The sequence below is a fragment of the Amborella trichopoda genome, chromosome 2, assembly GCF_054954075.1.
Source record: "Amborella trichopoda isolate Santa Cruz 75 chromosome 2, AtrichopodaSantaCruz75HAP2 v2.0, whole genome shotgun sequence".
Taxonomy (NCBI): Eukaryota; Viridiplantae; Streptophyta; class Magnoliopsida; order Amborellales; family Amborellaceae; genus Amborella; species Amborella trichopoda.
Window position 1 is genome coordinate 507,588 of NC_142337.1, and position 25,197 is coordinate 532,784.

Below are 25,197 nucleotides of genomic sequence, written 5' to 3' on the forward strand. Positions count from 1 at the left end.
GACTGTTAGATCTACCCAGATTGAATCTGAACCGTTGGGCTCATATGTAACCGTAGGCTGGTGGGCCTACGCCATCATTTCTCCTATAATTTGATCATAATTTTTGAAGTGTTATAATTTTTAACATGAAATTTTTTTGAAAACTATAAATAATAATTATATTAAAAAAACATTTGGACGGTTAGTTACGATTATTTTTAGATGGACTAAAAGATTGATGCTTTATACCTCTCGACTGCATAGTGTAGAAATACAATCTAGGGTATGCAACAATTGTACATTTCAAAATATAGTAGTTAGACTGATTCTAACTTGCCCAAAACCTCTCATCAGTTCGATGGTCAGTCCGGTCCTTGTAACATTGTTTTGCATACAATAGAAAGGATGATTTGGATTCTATGCTCTGCCATGAGTTTGTGTTTCAAAAAATGAAAAAGAAAAAAAAAACACTTCTCAAGCACCGCAAGGCTCGAAAAGGTCTCTTATTCTTGCCAATGATGTCATATTCGTTTTGGAATGCTCTTTGTTTCGAACAAACAAAAAAACAAGCTTAGCGTCCTAGGAAAATTGGAGGGTCTTTAGATATATTTTAAAACCAAAAAAATGCGGATTATGTATGACTCGGCACTTCTATAAAAATAAAAATAAATAAATACTATAAAAGCATATTTTTATAAAATTATGATTTATAGGTTATGTTATTGGTAACTTTATATAATTTTATGGCTAATTTTATGTATAGGATTGTATACTACGAGACTGTTTATTTTTTGTTATAAAGAGGTCACGATCACTTTTAGGTACTACATATAAAATCTAATAGATGAAAGTGTGTCTTAATACTCAATAAATTTTATTTTGGATGTTATACCCAAACAATAACATATTCTCGACAAATCTAATAGCTGATTATGATTGTGACTTTCTTTCATCAAATATAAATCCATTTGAATGGAGAATACATCGGTTTTGTTTAAACTTAAATCCTAAAACCGAAGACTCTGTCATTTTGGAGGAAGATAAGAGAATCCAATAACATTTTCTTACTTTAACTCTTCCATCTAAAAGATCAAATGGTAAGTTTGCAATTTTGTTGAGCACACACATTAAAAAATTGTGTGCCATGCCACTCCATGCACAATATCTGAAGCATACAGCTAACAAGTTAAAGTGCCTTTTTCTTTTTTTTGCAAGTGATATGATTGCCTTCAGCCAAGGTCGCCCCCCCATCTCACTGAGATGCCCTACCACCTTGTGTGAGAGCGACCCCAGTAGATACTGCATACCCCACCACTAAGTAGGAGATGAGAGTGAGACCTACAAGACAGCATTGTTCACACACCCCTTCGTGTCGACTCAGACCCAGACTCAGACCCAGACCTAGTCGGGTTATAGCTATTGTGGTGACTGCTTTTGGTCAAAAACTTTTAAAAAGTTTTAAAAATTCTTAAAAATAATAATTTTATTTGTAATAGATTTTTTAGATATTTTATATTGTTTTGAAAAAGAGCGGGAAATAATTTGGTAGTAAATATTTAATTTTTATATATATATATTTTTTTTAATTGTTTCTAAAATACCTTTTAGTAACATTTGATATTTCAAAATCCATTTTTTCACTATTTTTTTAATCTAATGCGACAGTTGTATCATAGTATAATGCAACCACACTTCTAAAAAACTATGTTTGTAGTATTTGTATGACCTAAATTTTTTCACACGCATTTTTCATCTCAATAATCAATTGTAATCTTAGATATGATCAAAATGAGTCCCCTCCAACAACAAATCTAGGCAATTCATTAGATGAATTTCAAGATTTTAGCGTTTACAAACTCAAAAACATTTTTTTATTTTTTAACATTGTTCATCTAATGATAGTAAAGTCTTCTAAAAAAATTGGAAAATGATTTTTTTTTTTTCTAAGACCGAAATCTAAGCATTTTATCAAAATAGACAGCCTATGTTAATTGAGCTAAAAAAATACTTTCAAAGTTATGTTTTCAAAATTATCCGTTTTGTGATTGTTCATTAAAATGAAAAGAGTGTATATTATCAAATTTTGATAAAACAAATGGACCTAATTTAATTTTTAAAGATTGTTGCATTATATTACTATACAATCGTTACATGAAATCATTGCCCGTCAGATTCTATGGTTAAAGCTGGTTATCCGAACTAGCTCCCGTTTACTTGGACCCGGCCCACAGTTGGGTTCCGTTCCGCAACCACTACGCAGTAAATGAGTGAGAGAGAGAGGGACCCTGGTAGCACCAACGTACTACAGAGAGAAACTCGTGCAGATACTAATGAGAGAGAGAGAGAGCCACAATATAGGAGAGGAGAGAGAGAGAACCTAGTAGTACTAAAGAAAGAGACTCAGTAGATACCTAGAGAGAGAAAACCTAGTAGATAGTAGATGCCTCGCCACAATATTGGAGATAAGAGAGAGAGAGACCCTAGTATATACTACATTTACCAGCCACATGAAGGAGATAGATAAAGATGTTCAGTTTACAATTTAGAAGGAAAAAGGTACCTTGTGAATGCCTTTAATGGAAAGTATAGCATGGCCTTGATGGACTGTGGTAAATAGTACTCCAATAATGCATCTACCACTATTTCATAGAAAACAGGTGGTGAATAATATGCAAAATGTCATGAAAACCACCTTACTTTCCCTAATGCAATTGGAAATAAAAATTTTGGATATGGTATTTACTCAAGGGGTGCGGTTTGTATAGAGCTAAGGCTCGAAACAATCAAAGTAAAGCGCACCTTCAAATAGTATCGAGAAATATGGTTTCAATACTGGAAATCTTGTGATAGCCTTAAAATATATTTTCTTCTCTAATTATAAAATTTAAAGCTTAAAAAACAGTGTACATCGAACAAATATATAAAAACTTGAAAATCTTGAAAACTGACGGTCAAAAAATGCATACCAAGATGTAGTATTTTCAAAACATGAAATCCATTTTTTTCTCATGTCCATGCATCTTGAGGTCGAGATGATCAATTTGAGGATACTCGAGCATCAAAACAACATCTTCTAGTGAAATTTTTTGGTGTACTTGTTTAGGCCTGGCACTTATATAAACTTTTTCCTTGCTTAAGAAAAATGTTCGGGGAGTTAGTTGAACCATGTCAATCTTGGTCTTGACTTTGGAGAGATTTAAGATTCCAAGCACATCAAAATATCAAAGTAAAACTGTTTTGATGACATATCCATGAAATTAGAATTGCATTGCTGATCCAACGATCTTAGAGTTAGTTGAACCATGTCAATCTTGGTCTTGACTTTGGAGAGATTTAAGATTCCAAGCACATCAAAATATCAAAGTAAAACTGTTTTGATGACATATCCATGAAATTAGAATTGCATTGCTGATCCAACGATCTTTGACATTTAAAATGATCAAGGCAGAAGAAGAACATATAAAATAGGAGTGGACTCTCTGTAATAGGTACGTCGAAGGATGCACCTAAACACAAACCTCACATCGATGGGAAGAGAAATTCGCATGAGGTAGGAATGTTAATGATTTCACAGATGACTTCTTAACTGAGTGAGTGCTCTACTTTTTGTTAGTCATTTCTAATGAGTATGATAACCAACTAAAAATTATTCATATGAGAATGGTAAAAAACAAAGTGTCCAATTATTCATATGGGAACGGGACGATATATAACTATATATAGTTTTAATTATTCAAATGTGTTTTGTTTAATTATATTTTAAACATATAGTTTTTTTTTTGGAAATTTTTTTTAAGACAATTTTTGGCACCTGCCCCATTAGTGCTGGGTTACTCTGCTTGGGTTCCATTTCCAGTTGTGCTTTCCTACACTGGTGTCTACCTTATCTTGTAAAAGTAAGGTTGGCATAAAAAACATTGGTAGAAAGGTTGTTTTGAAGCTGAAGAACTTTCTAATTGATCATCTTGACCCCAAGTTGTATGAATGTTGAGAGAAATAAAATAAAATTTAAAAACTTAAAGACATTGCATCTTGCAATACATCATCATGCCCCTTTATTATTAAGATTTTCGAGTGGTCATAGATATGTTTAGTGTTAACAATTTATTGATCTTTTAGTTTCAAACTAGAGGCGCAAGTCATATCGAGGGGAAGTAGATCTTATGGCAAAGCATGGAGGTGCGCTTTTAATTTTTAATATTGACACTTCGTGTAAACGGCAATTTTAAAATGGAAGATGGTTTGATAGGATTGCAGCCCTATCAAAACAAATAAAGCCTCACCTTATACCTCATAAAAAAATTGCAGTTTAAGCATTAGAAAACATTTAGACCAATCATCCTGGCTTGAACATTATGGCTATGAAAATAAAAGAATTTAAAGTTTTAAAAATAGTGCATAGTATATCAATTTTTTTAGATCGTCTATTGCGCCCTAAAAACAAGCGTTCATAAATTTGCAAGATCTGTACTAATTTTTTTGTTTTAAATTTCATTATTGGTGTTGAAAATTGATATTAGAGCCATCATGAATATTTTCGTCTCTAAAAATGCTTTCCTGACAAGGATTCAAGATAAGAATTTACTTTATCTTCATCAAGCCTATGCCTTATGAAAACCTCATCCTTTTAAAAATTGATTTTTTAGTTTATGAACTCCTAAATCTGTCCTATTAGAAAGTGCAAGGTCTATATTCAATCCTACTATTGTAACCTTTTTCCCCCTCTTAGAATGCTTATTTTGGGCATTAAGTTTAAAGGTGGCAACAAGTTTTGGCAGGTCCAAGTCGACCCGACATGGATTGGACTCATTAGGTTCGATTGTATTCGGATCTAGAAATATATTATATATTTTATACTTGTATTTGCCAGGTCAGGGTGAGCCGGGTGGGGTTAGCCCAACCCAAACTCGAATCGAAACGAGGTCAGCTCCAAGTCATTTGGACCCGACCCGACCTTTATGGGTCCAAGTGTTGGACCCTAAGCCAGACCTAGTTTGGGTCGTCCTGCTGACCCAAACCCGATTTCCACCCCTAGCTAAGTTGAAGGTTACCTCCCTATAGTTAAGTTCCGTCAAGTACTCTTTAACTATAGATTTTCAAGAGTGATCAGGTGCACATTTTGTTCCTAGAGGAGCATAGCATCTTTTCACAAAACGTGGAGGACAAGGATAAGGGTATAGGCTACCATATCCATGTTCCACCACAATAAAACTGCCACGTGTCATCTCTTCACTGACTTCCCACATTTCATTTCTGATCACAATTGCCCAATACCTATTAATTCTCTCATACTTTATTTAAACTCTGCAGATCAAATAAGAGAGTGAGAGAATAAGAAGTGAGAAGAATAGGAGCCCAACAATGGCGACTTCCCCTTTAGCCTCCCCTCTTTCTCTAAAACCATCTTCTCCTTTGATTGCAAAATCAAATGTGAGGGGGCTTCCCTCCCTCACTACCTCTTCCTTTTCCTTCAAAGTTCAGGCCAGTAGTGTCAAGAAGAAGATCAAGACTGACACGCCCTATGGTCCTCTCTCCCTCTCCCTCTCCCTCCTTCTTTCTCTATATATATATCACAATTCATGTAGCTGACTTCAATTAATTGAAAAAAAGTTTTGACGACGATATATATATGTTTGTGGCCCCGCTATTGCCTATTTTTTGTAGTTGGTTGTGATTGATGTTTGGAAATTTATCATGAACAGGACCTGGTGGTGGGATGAGCTTGAAAGATGGTCTCGATGCCTCCGGGAGGAAGCAAAAGGTTAGGTTTCTCCACTTGGATAAGGAAAATATTTAAATAAGATTGCAACTTTACACTACTTCTTATAGAAGTAAGGTGCACCTCAGAAAATCTTGAAAAAAAAAAAAAGTTTTTCAAAATTCGAAAACCTTCTAATTGATCATCTTATCTCAGCCTGAAAAAGTATAGATTTATAAAAGAATGAAAATAAAATAAAATAAAATAAATAAATTCAAATCCTGAAAATAGTGCATCTTGTAGGTATTTTCTAGATCATCTATGAGATTTTCTAATGTTTATAAAGATGTGCACCTTACTTGTATCGTATGAGGCAGGCATCTTATACAAACCTCACCCGTGGGATAAATGTTGTGGCATATTTTGATTTTTTGGCCATTGAAAGTCTGTAGGCCAGGCAACTGGTTGGGCCCCGCTGGGCCAACCTTGTCCAGGCCCAGCGTAGATCTCTTTAAGAAGGGTCCTGGTCGGCTCGAGTCTGAACCGAGCCAAAGGGGCTATGGTCCGGGCCCAGCCCATTGCCAACCCTGAAAGTTTGATGTTGAAAAAACACATGTATTTTACGTTTGAATAATCTTTTTGCAGGGAAAAGGTGTTTACCAATTTGTTGACAAATACGGTGCAAATGTTGATGGATACAGGTACAATCATCCTCAATATTTATGCTATATTTATTTATTTTAAAAACCGTTCATTATTGAATCTTTCCAATAACATTTTATTGATTTAAATGTCGTCAGTAAACTTAGAAGCACGCAATAAAAAGATTCACTGCTGATCTCTAAATAGCAATAAATACAAAATTCACAAAAAATGTGAATATAAATATATGCAATATATTATCAGTCTTTTTATGCGTGTTGATTTTTGTGATCTAATATTTTTTTTTATTTTTTATTTTTTAAATCTAGCCCAATTTATGACGAGAACGATTGGTCTCCTAGCGGTGATGTGTATGTTGGAGGTAAGAGATTTCTATGGTTTGCCGTGGTTTTTCATAGCTCAGTTTGGATAGACTTGTTCTTTATGATAATTCACTGTTTCAATATCGTTAACCTTCATCATGAAGTTATTTAAGATGAACTTGTAGGTAGTTTTATGTATAATTTTATATTTTTTAAAATTTGTTCTCACATGATTCAAGGTAAGTTGCTGAACATCACATGTTCTTGGCCAGAAATAGTTAAAACAGTTGGAAATTATTGAAAAGTTAAATATTTAAATAATATTATACATAATACAAGATACAGACCAAATAACTGACAAATTAACATTATTGTTAGTGTATCGATTTTCAAATAAGATAATATATTTCAAATAAAATTAATTGTCATCCAAACAAGCCCGTAATTTACATGCCATCAATTATTCATTGAATGGTGAGGAATTAACTGACAGTGGCAATATCATAGATTATGCCAGTTGTTTTTATCTTTGTTGTAAATAAGATATGGCTTTTTTATCGGTTCACTCCCAATCATTCAATAAAAATTGAATGGTTCTCGATCCTCTAACACTTCATTCTTATACTGAAACTCATCGAGAACTGACCTTTTCGGGAAAATTACATACCCACCACATTAGAGCTTCTACACATGTGATCCCCGCTAGTTTTGTTGGTACATCTGATACTGTGTTACAGTATTCTTTTGCTTTAACCCCTTGAGAGAATTTTTAGACCATTTCAGAAAAAGAAAAAATCTCCTCACAATCAAGCATGTAAAAATTGGTATAAACCAATTTGACCTTGGTTCGTAAAACATAAAACACATAAAAGGATTTAAACTAATTTCTACGTGTTTCACTATGCGGGGCATTTTACTAAAAAATAGGAAAGCAAGCAAATTCACTCGAGCGGATTGAAAAAAAAAAATTGTACTGGGTATAATAATAAAATTAGTGGAGAATGCAAAGGGTTTAAGAAATTTTTTTAATAAAATCTAGATAGCATTGAATTATGATCTATTTTATATGTTGTTTTCATTTAGAGGAGAATGCATGTATGACTCAAGTGAATTGGCGTGGACTAAGATTGATATAAAAATGGAATTGCAGGCTCAACAGGGTTGTTGATATGGGCAGTAACTCTTGCTGGTGTCCTTGCTGGAGGTGCCCTTCTTGTGTACAACACTAGTGCTTTGTCTCAGTGAAACCAATATTCTCATACTTCTCTCTAGAGCCCCACCTTCATTGTAAAACCATTCTAGAATACATTTTCGGTCCCTACATGTAATAGTTTATTGTAATACCTGTGTATTAGAGTTTGATTCAAATATTGGATATCGTAATTATTGATATGAGGATTGGAGCAGTGTTGTTAGATTCCACTTCGCTTCAGTCGAAGCCTTCGGATTTTAGTTTTGGACCGAAGCGAAGCTCTGTGCTGCCTCTTCCGTTGAAGCAAAGAAATATCTATATAAATATTTTTTAAAATTTTATTATATAAGTATCTAATTTATTTTTGTGAAATTTTTTTTTTTTTTAAAATCCGATTTTTTATCCCGAATCGGTTGAAGTACCGAATTGCGTCATTTTCCTCACCAAACTAAATAAGACTCCGAATCAAAATTTACAACATTGTATTGGAGACTCTCTTTCCCTATCTATATTTTTATTTAGATTGATGGTACTCTCCTATCTATGTTCATGTACAATAAAAATGCAATCATTGCTTCTTTTATATTACGAAGGAAAGAGATAATTGTTGCCCGCATGATGGCCGGTGTTTACATTTTTTTTACTTTTTGTACAAAGAGGTCACAATTATTTTCATTTATTACATGTCAAATTGAATGGCTTTGGGTTATTCACAAAATCAGAGATTTTATTTTTATTTGTTTAGAACTTTACGTCTAATCAATGACAGTCTTATAATCATCCATATTGAAATCTAATGGACAATAATGATTGTGACCTTTTAGTACAAAAAGTAAATGATCTTTTTGTCGATAATGCCGTAATAAAAGTTTTTTATTTTTAATCCTTAATTCTAAGACCTGGTGCATCTGATTTTTAATCCTTAATTCTAGGAACAGGTGCATCTCTGCTAATAAACAAGGTTCCTTTCCTATAGTAGTTGTAAATAATGATAAGCCAAACAAGTATGCTACCCATTTAGGCTTGAGCATGAGAGAATATAAACGAGTTTTATCATTATTGGAAAGCTAAATTGCACATAAATAAGGCCTTTCAATGGAGTATAATCACTTCCAAATAACAATGAGCCAACATTTTTTTTTATTGAAATGACAATGAAAATTGCACATTTTTTATTGAAAAGACAATGAAAATTGCACTAATCACCTTGGACATTTCAATTCGAGTGAGAGATCATCAAGTTGCTTGCATAGATGGACATCAGCCAAAATTTTATCCAACCAAAAAATAGTGTTGTATGCAAGCCATAAACATATGTGAGTATAACAACAATGGCATTCAGGTAATTGGTCTCTATATTTTTCAAACCACTTCAAATTGTTAGAAAAGTAGTCAAATCAATCAATACATTACCGAGTGATTAGGGAAAGCATACGAGATCTTTTATTTTTGACACAAGGTGGTTATAATTAATATTGACCATTGGATCTAAAATTTGGTGGTGACATTTTTTTTATTCACCAAGTTTAAAGTTCAAAATAAATTTTCTCGAATTATGGGACCCATCTAAGCTATCTAATTTCATATCATATTGTTGTAAGTAACGGTCATTTCTTTGTACCAAAAGTAAGTAATCTTATTATATACGGTCCCGAACGATTAATTTAATAACGTCAATTGACTCAAGCACCTTTTGGAAAGAATACTCAAATTTCTCATATATTTTTTTTTGGAATACAATTGAGCAAATGTACCTTGGTATTTTGGTATTGCATCAATTTACCAAAATGGCCATCCTTTTTTCTTACGATTCCAAACCTAGTAAAAAATATTAGATTTGCATGAAAACACATGATCTATCATACTTCATAATCTAGGCCAAGTGCGGGATAGTTTCTTTGCTTCGTGTAGCCATTTAGAATCAAATGACATAAGTAATTTACTTGTTTCAGGTCCAAGAACAACAAATCTTAACTAAAAACTTAAATATTGCATGTCTTGAACTAAGAACAAGTAGAGGTACTTATATTATCTGGCTTTCAAATTGGATCAAATTACCCAAGTACCTAGGCTAGTTTAGGACTTAAGAACAAAAATAATTCTGAGTAACTTTTAACAATACAATTAAAGAGATAATGTCGTGATTTTTTACATTAACCACCATACTGATAAATCACTAAGTGGCTTGGCTTAGTAATATTATCTTGAATTTGTGTTTGTCGATATTTATCTAACTTCAACCATGAAAAACATTGTGGATGTGTGTACTCTGCACCTGCAGGAGCATACGTATACCTAGTACCCTTGGGTTGAAGGATGAAGACGTATTTGGGAGGATTTTTTCCATCTCAAATTTTCGAAAGGGCTTTAAAAATGACTGAATGATTATTTTAAAAAAAAAGATTTAGAGTTTTTTAACACTTGGATCTTACCCTTAAAAAATCGGGATGATCTTTATTCAATGATTTTTATCAAGTTAAAGTGCGATTTAGAAACTTTTAATTGTTGAAATTAGCTTATGGGTTGAAAATGTTACATGTCAAAATTTGAAGTCCTAAAAATAAATTTATATTGGGTTTTACTAGAAGAAGTAAACAGACAATATGCTCCTCCAGGTGAAATCTTTTGGCACCCCTTTTTGAATTAAGAGGGAGAATAAATTCAGAGAGACGGTAGTGTCCAGTAGAGGGAGGAAGAGAGATCCCCTAGGCAGATAGAAAGAGTGAGACGAGACAGATTTTTTTTTTTTTTTTGAGAATTTTATATGTAAATCTTATTTTTAGTTTTAAAGATAAAACTAGTCTTATACATTTCATTTCTTACAATCATTTTCTAGAATATAAATATATGGAAAATTGTTTCATGCGGGCTGGACGGCATGACTACTTATGCAGTCCAAACAATGTAATGCATCCATTTTTAGTAAGATGGATGCAAGTAGGTGTTCCATCTAAAATCAACGAAAATTAACTGTCTAAATGTCTTCTTTCTAGAATTATTATTTTAACTTTTTTTAATTTACTTATTTTTTTCATATTTACGATCTCCATGTTAGAGATTTCATGTCCTTAAAAATTAAGTCAAAATATCCATCTAAAAAATAGATCTATTAATAGCCCGCATTTTTACATATGTGGGCTTGGCTGCATAGAAACGGGGTCCAAGATATATTTCAGTTTTATCTATTTTGCTCTATATAAGATCAATTTCAAATTTGCATATCCATATTTCTCACTATTATATAGAAATAAAAAACGGATTATTTCATAATAGGTGTGGGTTGTATAAGGTTGAGGCTCTAAACAATCAAAATAATGTGCACCTTCAAATAGTTATCAAATATGTTGTTTTAATACCATAGATCTTCATGATGAGTTTAAAATTTATTTTTATCTAGAATTATAAAATTTAAAGATTAAAAAATAGTTTAGATCGAACAGATTTATGAACACTTAAAAATTGATAGGGTAGATAATACATTACAATATGTATTATTTTCAAAATTTGAAATCTATTTTTCTCGTATCGATACATCTAGAGGTCAAAGATGATTGAATAGAGGGCTTTTTACTATCAAAATATATATCTCTTCCAATAAATTTTTGAGTTGCACGTTAATTTGATTGTTTAGGGCCTGAACCTTATATAAATTTTTTGCTTTCAAATGTGATATATAGAAAGATAAAGAAAATTAAAATATACTTTATATTTGGAAGAATAAGGTTAATTGTAAAAAAAAAACATTTTTAACATAAAAATAACACAATTATCACTAGATAATGAGAATATTTACCTTTAATTAAAAGTGGCTATAATTCTTTACAACCGTTTGATGTGAAATTTGATAGTATCGACGTATTTTGAAAAATTCTTTTTTAAAGTTCGAAGTTGATCAATAAAATAATTACGGCCAACAAATTTCACATCCAACGATCAAGATTATCATGGTCGCTGATCGTTTTTTAGAAAGAGAGAGTGAGGAGGCGGCAAAAAAGCCCGCGTCTGGCAAAGCGCGGGTAGAGATAGAGAGAGAAAATGGCGAGTCTTTCCCTCTCTCCCCATTTAAAAGAAGCTTCAAAACTCATTCCCCTTCATTTCATTCCGCCCTCTCTCTTTACCACCGTCGCCATGGCCAGAGACGAGGACGAATTCAGAGGAGAGATAGAGGAGCGTCTCATAAACGAGGAGTACAAGATCTGGAAGAAGAACACCCCTTTCCTCTACGACCTGGTCATAACCCATGCCCTAGAATGGCCATCTCTCACTGTTCAGTGGCTCCCTGATAGGACTGAGCCTCCTGGAAAGGACCACTCTGTTCAGAAAATGATCCTTGGAACCCACACCTCTGATAACGAGCCCAATTATTTGATGCTCGCTCAAGTTCAGCTTCCCCTCGAAGATGCAGAGAGTGACGCTCGTCAATATGATGATGAGAGGGGTGAAATTGGTGGGTTTGGGTGCGCTAATGGCAAGGTATAACATGCTTGCACTCTTATCTCTCTCTCTCTCTAATTTTTGCCATTATAATATGCTCGCCTTATCTCTCTCTCTGACTTTGCATTGCTTTGGTATAAGAATTTCCTGTTTGCGCAGATGTGTTAGCCATTCTCTCTCTAGGCGTGTCTATCACTGTGGTTTTCTCCCTATGCATGTCTATCTTGCTTGTCATGTCTCTTTATTTTGGATGAACTGAGTGGAAATTTGTGTTTCTCCTATTTACTCTGGAGATTTTGCTACATTGTTTGTTTGATTCTTTCTCTCTCTATGTTTGTATAGATGGAGTGCATTTTGCATGTTTCTTTCTCTCTTGTTTGCAGCAAAAGACCCAATTCCACGCCATAAATCAGGGTTTCTGGATGTTAACCTAGGCTGTGGGGCTCTTTTAACCATCCTCTAAATCCACATATTGACATATTTCCTTATTTTAGGAAGAAACTAGGGTTTCTATCCCATTTTCTATAATTTGAAAACATCATTAATTCTGATCTTGATCAGAAGATTGGGGTGTGCAAAAAGGTTGTCATCTGTCCTTCTATGCTCACTTGGTTTGTTTGCTCTCCTCCTCTCTTTATCTTGACCTTTTATTATTATCACTTGCAGTTTGCGTATGCCTCCATCCAACCCAATTCATTTTTTGAAATAAATGTTTTGCTTAGTCTAAACTCTCCCACCTGTCACAGGATACACATTCATCCGAGGTGGCCGACCCCCTTCTTCCTCTTCAACCAAGTCCAATATCGTAGAAAGCTACACAAGCTATCTGGCATCCATTAAATCATAAAGGAAATTGATACATACAATGCTGGGAAGTGAAAAGTGCAAATAAGTGGTTTAACACTGTTTTGAAGTCATCTTGGTTTATTTGTCTCCATGAGAGCCCCGTAAACATAGTAAACCAATCATCATCATCATCATCAGAGTCTTTTCCCAATTATTTGATGTAGGCTATACAAATTGTTGAATTCTGATCTGCCATTTTGCTTCATAAACGACCATACCCTAAGTGAGGCCACAAGTCCCTATATATTTTCTTACTACTTCCAATCATGTCCTTTTGGACTTAACCCTTTCCCTTTCTAGGCCTTCTACTTGAACCAACTCGCACCTCCTAATAGAAGATCTAGTGGCCCTAGTAGGGTCAGTTGATGTCCCTGAAGCATCCATGACCATGTCCCATGTTAATCCTTCATGCTTTTTGGCCTCATCATCATCAACTAACCACTCTATAGCATTGTTCATATTTTTTGATCTGATGGGGTCTCTCTTATCTCTCTTAGCAAACCTGTCTTTTAAGAATCGATTATACTTGACATAGACTAGGTCATTGAGCCTCTTTGATTCAAGCTTGTTCCTTCTCTTTGTATGAATCTAACAAAATCAAATGAAATTAATTAAAATCTATTATTCATGTGTTATTAATACAATTATACAAATTACTCTTACAGTCTAGTACTCCAATTGCGCTCACAACCGGATGAGGAAGTGGTTAGGTTTAAGATCCGAATGACCAACTTTTGTAAATTTGGAGAACTACACCCATGTTGGCTCCACTAATTGGCTGCAAAGATATAGAATAAAATCATAAATAAATAATAGAATTATAAAAATGAAACTTGATTATTTGAACTTGATGAACTTAAAAATATTATTACTACGGTACTTGGATCAATTTTGGTCATTTGCCTCATCGCTATTGGACTCTCAAAAGACTTTAATGAGTACTTGTAATTTATCAGCTCATCAATGCATATAATATCCTGGATATCAGGATCAAGGACTAGTACATCTATATACTTTTTAAAGCCAGTCATAATTGTGTCATTTGTGTGTATATCTTTGTCAACATAAAAAAACTGGGTTCAAATAATAACCAATTGCTTGCAATGGCTGATGTAGTTGCCTATCCCACTTCTCATCAATAATCTTCAAAACAGGCTTGTAGAAGTTCTCATAATTATCAAAATTTTGAGCTATCTTTCTTTTGCATTTCTCCATAGCCTCATATATATAGCCCATAGAATGCTTGTCACTATCAACCATGCGAAGGACTTTGACAAGAGGAAAAAATACCTTAAGAGAGCCCTTCATCCCTTGCCAAAAAGCCTTAGAAAGGATAATATCTCTCACCTTCTTTCCAACCTGATCCTTGGACCACTTGCATGCTCTCCAGTCATTCGAGGTAACATCTGCCTCAATTGCACTATCCTCGAATGTATGCTATCTAAGCATAAGTACCAGGTCGCAAATCTCGTGACCCCAGGCCTCACAATCTCTTTCTTCTTTGTAAATCTACGCATCATGTTGAGGGTGAGATGGTGGCCATAAATGAAATTTGTAACTAACTTTTCCTTCTTCAATGCACCTGATATCTCGGTTAAACCACCAAGAGCATCAAGCATGAGGTCTATACAATGTTCTGCACATGATATCCAAAAGAGTCTAGGATAAGCTATGCGCAACAAATTAGCTGCAGCAACATTAGGAGCAGCATTGTTTGTGACAACCTGTACAACAAGATGCTCTCCAACCTCCTTGATTCCCTTCTCTATAACTTGGAATATGTAATGGGCATCATGGATATGATCAGAGGCATCAATAGACTTCAAAATACTAGTCCCTAAAGGACAATTCACAAGCAAATTCATCTGACTTCTTCTCTTCCTATCACTCCAAGTATCAGTCATAATAGAAACCCCATACTGAGCCTATGCATTCTTCTTAACTTCTACAACTTCCTTCGTGACACTCACCTCTTTTTTCAAAAGAGGTTCTGAAAGCTCATATGGGGTTGAGGGTTTCATCTCAAGCCCTCATTGGCCAATTGCCTCTACTGGGGCATAGAAGCTGCTTAAGCGAGCGGTATTGAAAGGAATGCCCGCCTCATAAAACCATGTAGCAAGATAATAAGCAGCTCTATCTCTCTTCCTTCTTCATTCTATTTTCAATGGTGGTTTGCTTCTTTGTTTTCTCTCCTGCAACCTCAAGGTCAGGTCGAGGAAAAAAACTATCCATAGGGCCTCTAACCCGAGGCTTCTTACTCCCAAAACCAGAACCAGAAGCAATTACAACTCCCTTTCCCTTTCCCGTAATAATGGATTGTTTTACCTCTTGACATCCCTCCCCAATCCCATCCTCATCACTATCATCATCATCATAATTGTCTAGAACCCCAGACCTAATCTGTGCTATAGAGGCAAATCTCTCGTCTTTTTTTATTTTTACCATATTAAAAAACATGGTTATTTCCTCTTTAACAACATCAGGAGTCTTTTTACATGGGGCAACATCCTCCCTAATATCGGCAAGATGTTTCTTGAACCAGTTTATAGCCCCTTTTGTATCCTTCTCACAAAGCTTGCATCTTATACAATTTTTATCATTAGGATTTGGGTTGTAGCCATATTTTCAATCGGGATCACCACTCCTATTAGATCCCAAAGAAGACATCTCAAAATAATGCAATTTATACAAGCAACAATCTCCAAACTTCCACCTCAGAGATGCTTCTAAGGACTCAAAATCTTTGAAAAACCCACCCAATAGATTTCTAAAACATAAAAAATTAAATCTAATATCAATGGGTGATGTTTTGATCAATTTCTCATAACTTTGAGAAACCTTTTGATATTAAAGAAAGCACCAAAAAACTGTTGTTTGGGGGCTTTCTCTCTCTAAAATGGGGTCCAATATGTTTTAGGTTTCAAATGGACCTAAAACATCCATTTTTGGCCCTTTAGTATAAGAAACAAAGACAAAAAATGCCTCATTGAAAACTGTTTTCCGCCTTTGGGCGGGGCGCAGTCTCGGGCAGCCACCCAGGTCTGGGGGCTGGGCGGCCGCCTAGGCAGTTCTGGGCGCATAGGTGGGCGCCCAGGGACGACCTCTTTTTTAGGGCACCATCGCCCAGGGCCCCCAAATTCGCCTAGGCGCTGGGAGGTTCGCTTTTGGAACACTGAACACCACTAAACTGAACCTGTCTCTTTGGCCCAAGTTGGTATTTGATTATGATCGGGTACTGGTGCTTTGTGTGGATCGAAAGAGCCAGTGTCCATTACTGGTGGCTTACAAAACATATTAAAAGAGACGGGTTTAACATCGAATGAACTGGCCATTTCTGACTCTTCTAGACTAATAGAACTATAAAACTATATTCTATTCTCGAGCCTTTGGTTTCCTTTTTGTTTGTAAATTTTTTTCTTCAGTTTTCCAAGTGGGCTGGTATATTCCAAAATAGCATAGTTTTGGCCAATCCAAATTGTTCCTGTCAAAACAGGCTGGTATGGCCCAATCAAAGTGTTTCCAACTTATACTTGAACAGCTGCCTAGAGTGGGTTGGTAGAATCAATTCATTGGGGTGCCCCAATTGTGTGTGGCTTGATCAGGTGCAGGCTGCAACCATTTTGAAGAATGTTATATTAAGTGCTGTATTGTGCTTTTTGTTTTGCAGGTGCAAATAATTCAGCAGATCAATCATGATGGGGAGGTCAATCGAGCTCGTTACATGCCTCAAAACCCTTTTATTATTGCAACAAAGACTGTTTCTGCTGAAGTTTATGTTTTCGATTATAGCAAGCACCCCTCTAAACCTCCTCAGGAAGGTGGATGTCATCCTGATCTACGGTTGAGAGGCCACAATACAGAAGGCTATGGCTTATCTTGGAGCATTTTTAAGCAAGGGCATCTTTTGAGCGGATCTGATGATGCTCAGATTTGCTTATGGGACATCAATGCTACCCCGAAAAATAAAGTGCTTGAAGCACAACAGATTTTTAAGGTAAGACTCTAAAAGTACAAATGCCTGATTTTTTCCACTCTTCATGTCTTGAATGTTCTACATTTGAGTTGATATGTTAAGAATAAACACTGAGCCCTTAACAAGGACATTTGACCATATTTTGGCTTGCTATTTGTGCTTCTTATGCATGATGTTCACTTCCCATACAGTGCGCACGCACACATGCACATCCATTTCCACCTCATATCTCCAGATAAATAGCGCATGGCAATTTTCTTGAACACAAGAAGCCCTTCCTGTACACTATATCCTAATGTCGACATATCCATATTTACCTCATGCTCCATATAATAGAACATGAAGTTTTTCCCGAACAATAGGAGCAAGACTAGATGTGCTAGAAGCACAGCGGATTCTTACTTTTGAACTAGTAAATTTTATATACACAAAAAAAGTGGTGCTGATTTTTAGGTAGATACTCTTAAAAGTACACATGCATGATTTTTTTTCCTGAATATTATTTTATTAGTTGATTCCCCTAAGATCAAGGCAGTAAGACCTTAACAAAGTTAGGCATCCATATTTAGCAGAGAGAGGGGAAAATAATTGATAGACGACCATATCTTAGTTGCTAGTTGTGCACTTGTGCTTCCTAGTCATGATTTTCATTAACTTCCCATACACTACGCACTCATGAAGACAAATCCACATACAAGAACTCCAGATAAATAAAAGATGGCATTTTGCTTTAATAGTAGGAGCAAAATTCATTCATTTCTTACCATACATCTTTGCTTACATGAGAAAGTTTTTGCCTGTTATACAGTTCAATAAAATAGCTTAAAGTATGTTCTTTGATAACATAACTTCGATGATTCAATCTTATAACAATAAGGTCTTGTTTTTATGGATTTACCACTGGAAAGATTGAGCTCACTATGAGAATATTGCAATCAGGTCCATGAGGGTGTTGTTGAAGATGTTGCGTGGCATTTAAGGCATGAATACTTGTTTGGTTCAGTTGGGGATGATCGCCAACTGCTTATATGGGATCTACGCACACCATCTGCTAACAAACCTATTCACTCTGTCATTGCTCACCAAGGTGAGGTAAGGCTTCAAAGTTCTTCGAGAATGTCGTCTCTTTAGCATTGTATCACAATTACAAATTGATAATTGAGGCATATCCTAGGTCAGTATTTCTCAAAGAAAAAGATAATTAAAGCATAACGTATCGAAGGCGTCAATTTTATCTACAATGAAATCATCTTTTTTTGGTATGATTTCTTCACAATCTCATATTATGTCTATTTATTTATTTAATTTTTTTTTTGTTTTTTTTTTTGGGAAGAAGTATTTGACTGTATTGTATTTATAGTGTATGTGTTATATTAAGTCCAAATTCCCTAGTGACTGTAGTTAGATTACTGTTGAGCATGGAAGTCTGACGTTGGAATTCTTAAGTAATATGAGATATTGTGCTTGTGGAAGTTGTTATTCTTCTATAATGGATTTTGGTGCTATGACCAGGGCAGTTTCGCTTTGTGTTTTGGTCATTGGTTATTAAAAAGTACTGTCTTTATATACATATATGTCTGTGTGTGGAGGAACATGAATTTAATGCACATCGGTACATTTTCCCAATTATAATCATCTTTTCACAAGAAGTGAAACATGAATGTTCATATGCATGGATTGGGCATCAATTATCTGCTAAGATGCTATATCCCAGACGCTCTCTTAGATTGAGATGGAAAATCCTTATGTTTGATCCTGTGAATGCTTTGGTTGACAATTACTTAGCTCTATTTTGATGGGTAGTATCCTAAGGTCCTGTTTTGCAATTTGACATTGAGGATTTTCAGTTATGTACAGACTTCAGCACAAGTATGCATGGACAAAATTGAGGTCTTGTTGTTCTCATTTTTCTTCTTTATCTTTTGAGGATATTTGATTTCATTTTCATTGTTTCTTGTGCAATCTTATTGTTATTGTTCTTTTAAAATCGTTTAACTCATCAGGAATGAACATTTTTGTTTTTCATTTTACATGTGATTTCTGATTCTGATCCATAATCTTTATTTTTCTATGGCTAATGTACTTGGTGAGGGGACTAACCCTGTTTATTTATTTATTTTCCGACTTGAATATATTACTGAATGAGTACATTGATGTGCTTCCTTTTTCTAGGAAACCTTGATAGCTTATCTATTTGATGTTTATATGTAGGTTAATTGCCTGGCATTTAATCCTTTCAATGAGTGGGTTTTAGCTACTGGATCTGCGGATAGAACTGTCAAGCTTTTTGACCTTCGCAAGATCAGTACTGCTCTTCATACGTTTTCTTGCCACAAGTGAGTGCCTACATCTTTAACTCATTTAATTTCTCTGGCTTTTACCTTTCAAATAAAAGTCTCTTGTTTTATTTAGATCCTGTCTGTTACAGGTTGAATCAGTTTATGTGATGGAAGTATTATATTAGATGACAAATGTTGTGATATATATCATTTTATGTTCTGCATTGATGTCCAGCTAAAAGGTGCACTTTGCTTCATGTGAAAGCTAAAGTAATTGGGATTCTTTGATAGTACTGTAAATTGTTAAAGGCCTTCCTTGAGTATATAGATACATAGATGCATGGACAGCAGGATTTTTATTTTCAGGATAAAAGGTGATGCATAAGTTGGGTGTGAACAATTTGTTAGTCTCTTTATTCCTTTACCTTTTAGAGATTAAATTATCATTGTGAATGACTTGTCTTTCATCCACTTGGCATTTCATAACTGTTTGCCATGTCCCCGACTTCTATGTAATCATTGTAATGCTCCAATTGTTCAAAAAAATGGACCGCCCAACACAAAGGCGGTTCAGAAGGCCTGGGCGCATCGCCCAAGCCTAGGCGGCCAAACTAGGGGCGGCCGCCCAGGGCCTGCGCCCCGCCCAGAGGCGGAAATGTTTTTTTTTTATTTTTGTTTTGATTTTTTTAAAGATATAAAAGGTTAGCAGGAGGGGATTTAGGTTCATTTGAAACATCAACCCACAAGAACCCCTTTTAGAGAGAAAGAAACCTCAATAAAACTACATTTCATTGGATCGAAGTGTCTCAAAGTTTGGAGTTTGAGCAATCAAAGTAAGTGCAAAACTTTATTTTTTAGATTGATTGTTTTATTTTGAGATGTCTTTTTCAAGAGTTAGTCGGAGTAGAGATCCGGGTTGGAAATATGGATACAACCCGAATCCAAATGACAAAAATTGCATTAGATGCAATTTTTGTGAAAAAGATACAAAGGAAGGCATAAACCGATTTGAGAACATCTTGCCGGTATTAAGGGGGATGCTGCCCTTTGTAAAAATATTCCTGAAGCTCTCAGAGAGGAGATCAAGCAATATTTGAGTTTTGGAAAACAAAAACAGGAACAAAATCCTTGTCATAGATCTATTTCTGGTACTTTTAGAAGAAGTGATCTGGGTTTGAAGTATGGGTACAACCCAAAACCAAATGATAAAAATTGTATAAGGTGTAATTTTTGTGAAAAAGATACCAATGGGGGTATTAGGCGATTCAAAAAACACCTTGCTGGTGTTAGAGGTAATGTTGTTTCTTGTACAAAAGTTCTTGAAGCAATTCGGGATGAGATTAGACATCTTCTGAATTTAGAAGACCCAGAAAAGATTGGAAATAAGCCTGTTCTATTGAAGTATCTTTTTCAGGTTCTAGTCGGAGTGGTTTTCTGGGTTGGAAGTATAATTATAAGCTGAATCCAAGTGATAAAAATTATATTAAATGTAATTATTGTGGAAATGATACTAATTGGGGCATTTACCGGTATAAAAAACACCTTGCCGGTATTAGAGAGGATGTTGCCCTATGTAAAAATGTTCCTGAGGCTACCAGGGAGGAAATTATACAATATTTGAGTTCAGAGAAGCACAAAGAAAATGGTAGAGCAGCCAAGACTCCTAAGGCCTCATTTGCACATACTGCATGTACTAGTAAGAAGAAGGTAGAAGAAGATGAGGAGGAAGATGTAGATTCAGAAGAAACAGAGGAGGACGAGCGATATTGAAGAGGGAGATGATTCTGATGATGATGGCTTCAACTCTGATGCATATGATGAGGCTTGCCCAATTGATATTCCTTCTGATGATGATATTGATGATGATGATGATGATGACGACTGAAGACTCTTGACTCTTAGTTCTGAGTGTTGAGTGTTGACTGTTGTGTTGAGTCATGAGTGTTGACTTTTGTTAGATTGTATATTTTCTAAATTTCTGTATATTTATGTTGTGTCGAGTGTTGACTTTTATATCCTACACTTGTATGGTTTTACAGTTTACTGTTTTAACAATATGGATTATCAAAATTCTCTTCTCGACATCCATCTTTTTTTTTTTTTCAATTTGGAATATGGTATTTGGTAATTTGGTATTTTTTTTCAACTAGGCAGCCGCCCAGATTCTGGGCGCCCGCCTAGGCGCTGGGCGGCCTAGACCCCCCAGGCCGCTTAAGACCCGCCTAGCGCTTTTTGATAAACTGAATGCTCCCATTTCACCCAAATTGCGATTTGGCCCTTTCCCTTGATTTCACCCTCACTAGCTTAGCCCTTCAAGTTTTCTGATCTTAGGGATGAAGCCAAGCTGTTATCCCTTTACATGTCACTTTTCTTAGTTATCTAGACTCCAATTGGTCATCCATGAATCTTGGTGGGCCTCAGGTCTAAAGTTATGCCTGTGGTGATATCGTGTGATGTCAATTGAACCTTATCTTCTTTGCATTTCATGGATTAAAGTTGAAGGCTATGGTGCCTTTATTTTGTTGTGGTATATTTTAATGCCACACCCATTTTTCAAGTATCCATGTATCACACATCTAAAATATTTGTCCACAAGTACCAAACTCTCTATTGCATGAAATGTTTGTCTTCTATATCTAGGCTCACATTAGAAATATCCACAGCTTTGTACACATTTCTTGTATCCAGCTTGTTCTAGGTTGAATCTGTGATTCGCTTTTCATTGTTCCTCCTATTTCAATGGCATGCTAACCTGTTTTAGGTTTCGATTTTGGCGGCTTTTCTTGGGAAGGTTTCAGGAATTTTAGGGAATATATTGAGTGGTAAAATTTATTAGTGTCACATTCTCTACTTGATTGTTGGATCTAGTTAAGCAATATGCACATCAACCATCTTTGGAATTGAGTACTTTTTATTGGACAACAATTGCAAAAACTGGAAATGGATAAAAGGAAAAGAAAATAAAGAACAACAAAATTCAATAATCAGCATCATCATTTAATGGCCTTCCATCCCATTTCTGTTGGAACCTGAGCGGTTGTTGATGGTTGAGTTCTCCCATGACACCTTTAATTCAGCTTCAGTCGATTTACCTGATCGTTTGCACCAGAATGAGTTGCCTGCTGATCCCATATAACATTTTTTTTTCTTTTTTTGAAGATGTACATATAATACCTTTTTGTTTTTGTCTGATCTCTTCTAGCTCTTTGAGATACAAATTGAATATTTTTGGAGAAGATTTGTCTTTTGAGCTGTAGCTCAATTGTGTGGAATGTCTGAAATGTCACATTTTCTGGGAGATGTAAATCATCAGTTTCAAATGTAACATTTTTTTTGTTTTTTGGTGTTTGGGAGGTGGAGGGGAGATTGCCTATTGAGCTGTCGCTCAACATGTCAAATATCTGAAATGTTACATTTTTTTTGGAGAATGGAGCTCAACTTTTGCCTCTTTTGTTGCAGCTCTTGCAGAAATTTAGTTTTTGTCAAAGGTGGTAAGGTTGAAAACCACCCTTACCCTGAAAACTGAATCCGCGAGAGTAAGTCATGTTACTTGGAAATTGGCTTACATTTTGATCAATCCAAAAAACAAATATGGCTTATGCTTCATTAGAATTGATATTTAGTGATGAGGTTGATGGATGAGCACTAGCTTGTTGTTGTGCTCTGTACAAGAGGAACAGGGGTAGGGACCCCTTTTTAGTGACATTTTGCATGAGTTGATGAATCGATTTGGGTGCCGGCAATTTATCGTCATCTACCGAACACCTTCTCATGCAAAAAGCACCAGAATCGGTTCTGCAATCCTTTCTCAAGGGAAGCCTTAACATTTTGGCTGAACAACACAGATCATTCAGTATTTTGTGTTCACAGATTGTTCAGTATTTTCCCCTAGTAGAACAGAAAATGGACTAACAGGTGGCCTATTAGATGTGATTTATTTCTTTATTGTTACAGAGGATGGTATTGTTTATTTTTTTTATTTTTCCTTTCAATTTTATAAAGGATGCTATGACTCAATCAATATCTAGCAGTGAAACTGCTTTGCACTTGAATTTCTTTTGTTAATGAGCAGCTAAACAATGAGAGTATCGTGTCTACTACTAATATATTGCAAATTGCATTTTGTCGCTTATTAGAAGTTTTGTGTTTTCTCATTTGTGGCTTATCGTGTTGTCATTATATTTTAGGGAGGAGGTTTTCCAAATTGGTTGGAATCCCAAGAATGAAACAATATTGGCATCTTGCTGTGCTGATAGGCGAATGATGGTGTGGGACCTCAGCAGGTCTCTGTCTCTTTCTCTCTCTCTCTCTCTCTCTCTTTCTTTCTCCCCTAAAAGAACGAATATACTTTAAATTAATCAAAATTAGTAATAAAAAAAAAGCTGTTTGTGTAGAATTGTGAGAAAGTAATTTGTTTGTGTAGATAAGAAGTGCCTATCATGCCATTTGCTTCTTTTTGGAAAGAAGAAATTATTTATGAAACTTTGTTTTGGTGAAATATACAATGAGACTCGTTACCTTTGGTACAAGTTAGTAACAATTAATCTTGACATTGGATGTGAAATTCGATGGCTGCATTTATTCCCCTTGAACGAGCTCAAATTTAAAAGGATATTTTTTGAACTTTGTGGTGCATTAAAGCTATCAGATTTCATATCAGATGGTTATAAGTAATTAAGTAAGCGTGCAATTTGCATATGGATGCATCCGTTGCTGTAGAGGTAAGGTGCACCTTCAAATTTTATCATGGTATATAATTTTGATGTAAAATGTTGTTAGGATTATCTCAAAATCTATTTTTATATCTAATTATAAAATTTTAAATTTCAAAAATGGATAAAATCAAGTAGATCTATAAACATATGAAAATCTTGAAAATAGACTGTGTATTATTTCTGAGACTTAAAATGTTTTTATTTTTCATGGTCATACATCTCGATGTCGAGATGATCAAAGAAAGGGTTTTTCAACATTAAAACTACCTTTTCCGATTGATTTTTGAGGTGCATCCGTAGTTTTACATTATAAGGTTGCATCTTTATATAAATTTTTTCCATTAAGTAATAGTGACCTCTTTATATCAAAGGTAAATAGTCTCACACGGGCACTGTATGCAATCCTTTCTGTTTTTTCTTTTTGGGAATGGTTTATAACTTTTTTGTTTTTTTCTTTTCTGGTAGAATTGATGAAGAACAGACGCCTGAGGATGCGGAAGATGGGCCCCCTGAACTGCTGTTCATCCATGGTGGTCATACGAGTAAAATCTCTGATTTCTCGTGGAACCCTTGTGAAGATTGGGTGATAGCGAGTGTGGCTGAAGACAACATCCTCCAAATTTGGCAAATGGCTGAGAACATATATCACGACGACGATGAATTACCTGCGGATGAATCAGCCAAAGCTTCATAATGAACTCATGTTTTGGCAAGTTTTGTAATTAGCCAAAGCCAAAGCTTTGTAGTCTACTCGTGTTTTTAACATCCGACTTTGAAAATTTTAGTTTGGTCTCTTTCTCCCTCACCTTTCAAATGAAAAAAGAAGAAGTCCTCTCTCTGTAGGTGCACGCTGCTGTGTGGTGTTAATGGGAAAGTTTATGGGGACTTGGAATTTGGCGAGCTAGATTTTTCAATTTTGTTTTGTTGCTGAAATTGAGTCCCTAACTGGAGGAGTTAATGGTGTCGTATGCTTTAAGCAGTGATATTGAGATGAGTTGATTGAAAAGAGAGAGAGAGAGAGAGAGAGAGAGAGAGGGGGAGGAGGGGCTAGAGAGGGAGGGAGGGAGGACTGAGAAGGGATTAGAGAGGGAGGGAGGGAGGACTGAGAAGGGATTA

At 35.2% G+C, this 25,197-nt stretch overlaps 2 protein-coding genes across 2 annotated transcripts; both read left to right on the forward strand.

Moving 5' to 3' along the window:
• The first annotated feature begins 5,285 nt into the window (after positions 1-5,285).
• Positions 5,286-8,032, forward strand: PSBR (photosystem II subunit R). The gene is made up of 5 exons (XM_006836366.4): positions 5,286-5,503; positions 5,682-5,740; positions 6,323-6,378; positions 6,649-6,701; positions 7,793-8,032. Exons 1-5 carry the CDS (start codon positions 5,341-5,343, stop codon positions 7,885-7,887), a joined length of 426 nt encoding a protein of 141 aa, XP_006836429.1. The 5' UTR covers positions 5,286-5,340; the 3' UTR covers positions 7,888-8,032.
• Positions 8,033-11,804: 3,772 nt separating this feature from the next.
• On the forward strand, positions 11,805-24,985 carry MSI1 (Transducin/WD40 repeat-like superfamily protein). The gene is made up of 6 exons (XM_006836365.4): positions 11,805-12,307; positions 16,782-17,108; positions 18,027-18,179; positions 19,299-19,423; positions 23,554-23,649; positions 24,547-24,985. The coding sequence occupies exons 1-6, from the start codon at positions 11,870-11,872 to the stop codon at positions 24,773-24,775; spliced, it is 1,368 nt and encodes a 455-aa protein (XP_006836428.1). The 5' UTR covers positions 11,805-11,869; the 3' UTR covers positions 24,776-24,985.
• Positions 24,986-25,197: the final 212 nt, after the last annotated feature.

What these genes read in the sequence shown, in the direction of transcription:
- MSI1 (XM_006836365.4), top strand. Translation starts at nt 11,870, where the DNA reads ATGGCGAGTCTTTCCCTCTCTCCCCATTTAAAAGAAGCTTCAAAACTC. An exon ending in AAGCACAACAGATTTTTAAG is followed by an intron (nt 17,109 to 18,026) that starts GTAAGACTCTAA and finishes TATTGCAATCAG; the next exon opens with GTCCATGAGGGTGTTGTTGA. An exon ending in ATGGTGTGGGACCTCAGCAG is followed by an intron (nt 23,650 to 24,546) that starts GTCTCTGTCTCT and finishes CTTTTCTGGTAG; the next exon opens with AATTGATGAAGAACAGACGC.
- PSBR (XM_006836366.4), top strand. Translation starts at nt 5,341, where the DNA reads ATGGCGACTTCCCCTTTAGCCTCCCCTCTTTCTCTAAAACCATCTTCT. An exon ending in CCTCCGGGAGGAAGCAAAAG is followed by an intron (nt 5,741 to 6,322) that starts GTTAGGTTTCTC and finishes ATCTTTTTGCAG; the next exon opens with GGAAAAGGTGTTTACCAATT. An exon ending in GCAAATGTTGATGGATACAG is followed by an intron (nt 6,379 to 6,648) that starts GTACAATCATCC and finishes TTTTAAATCTAG; the next exon opens with CCCAATTTATGACGAGAACG.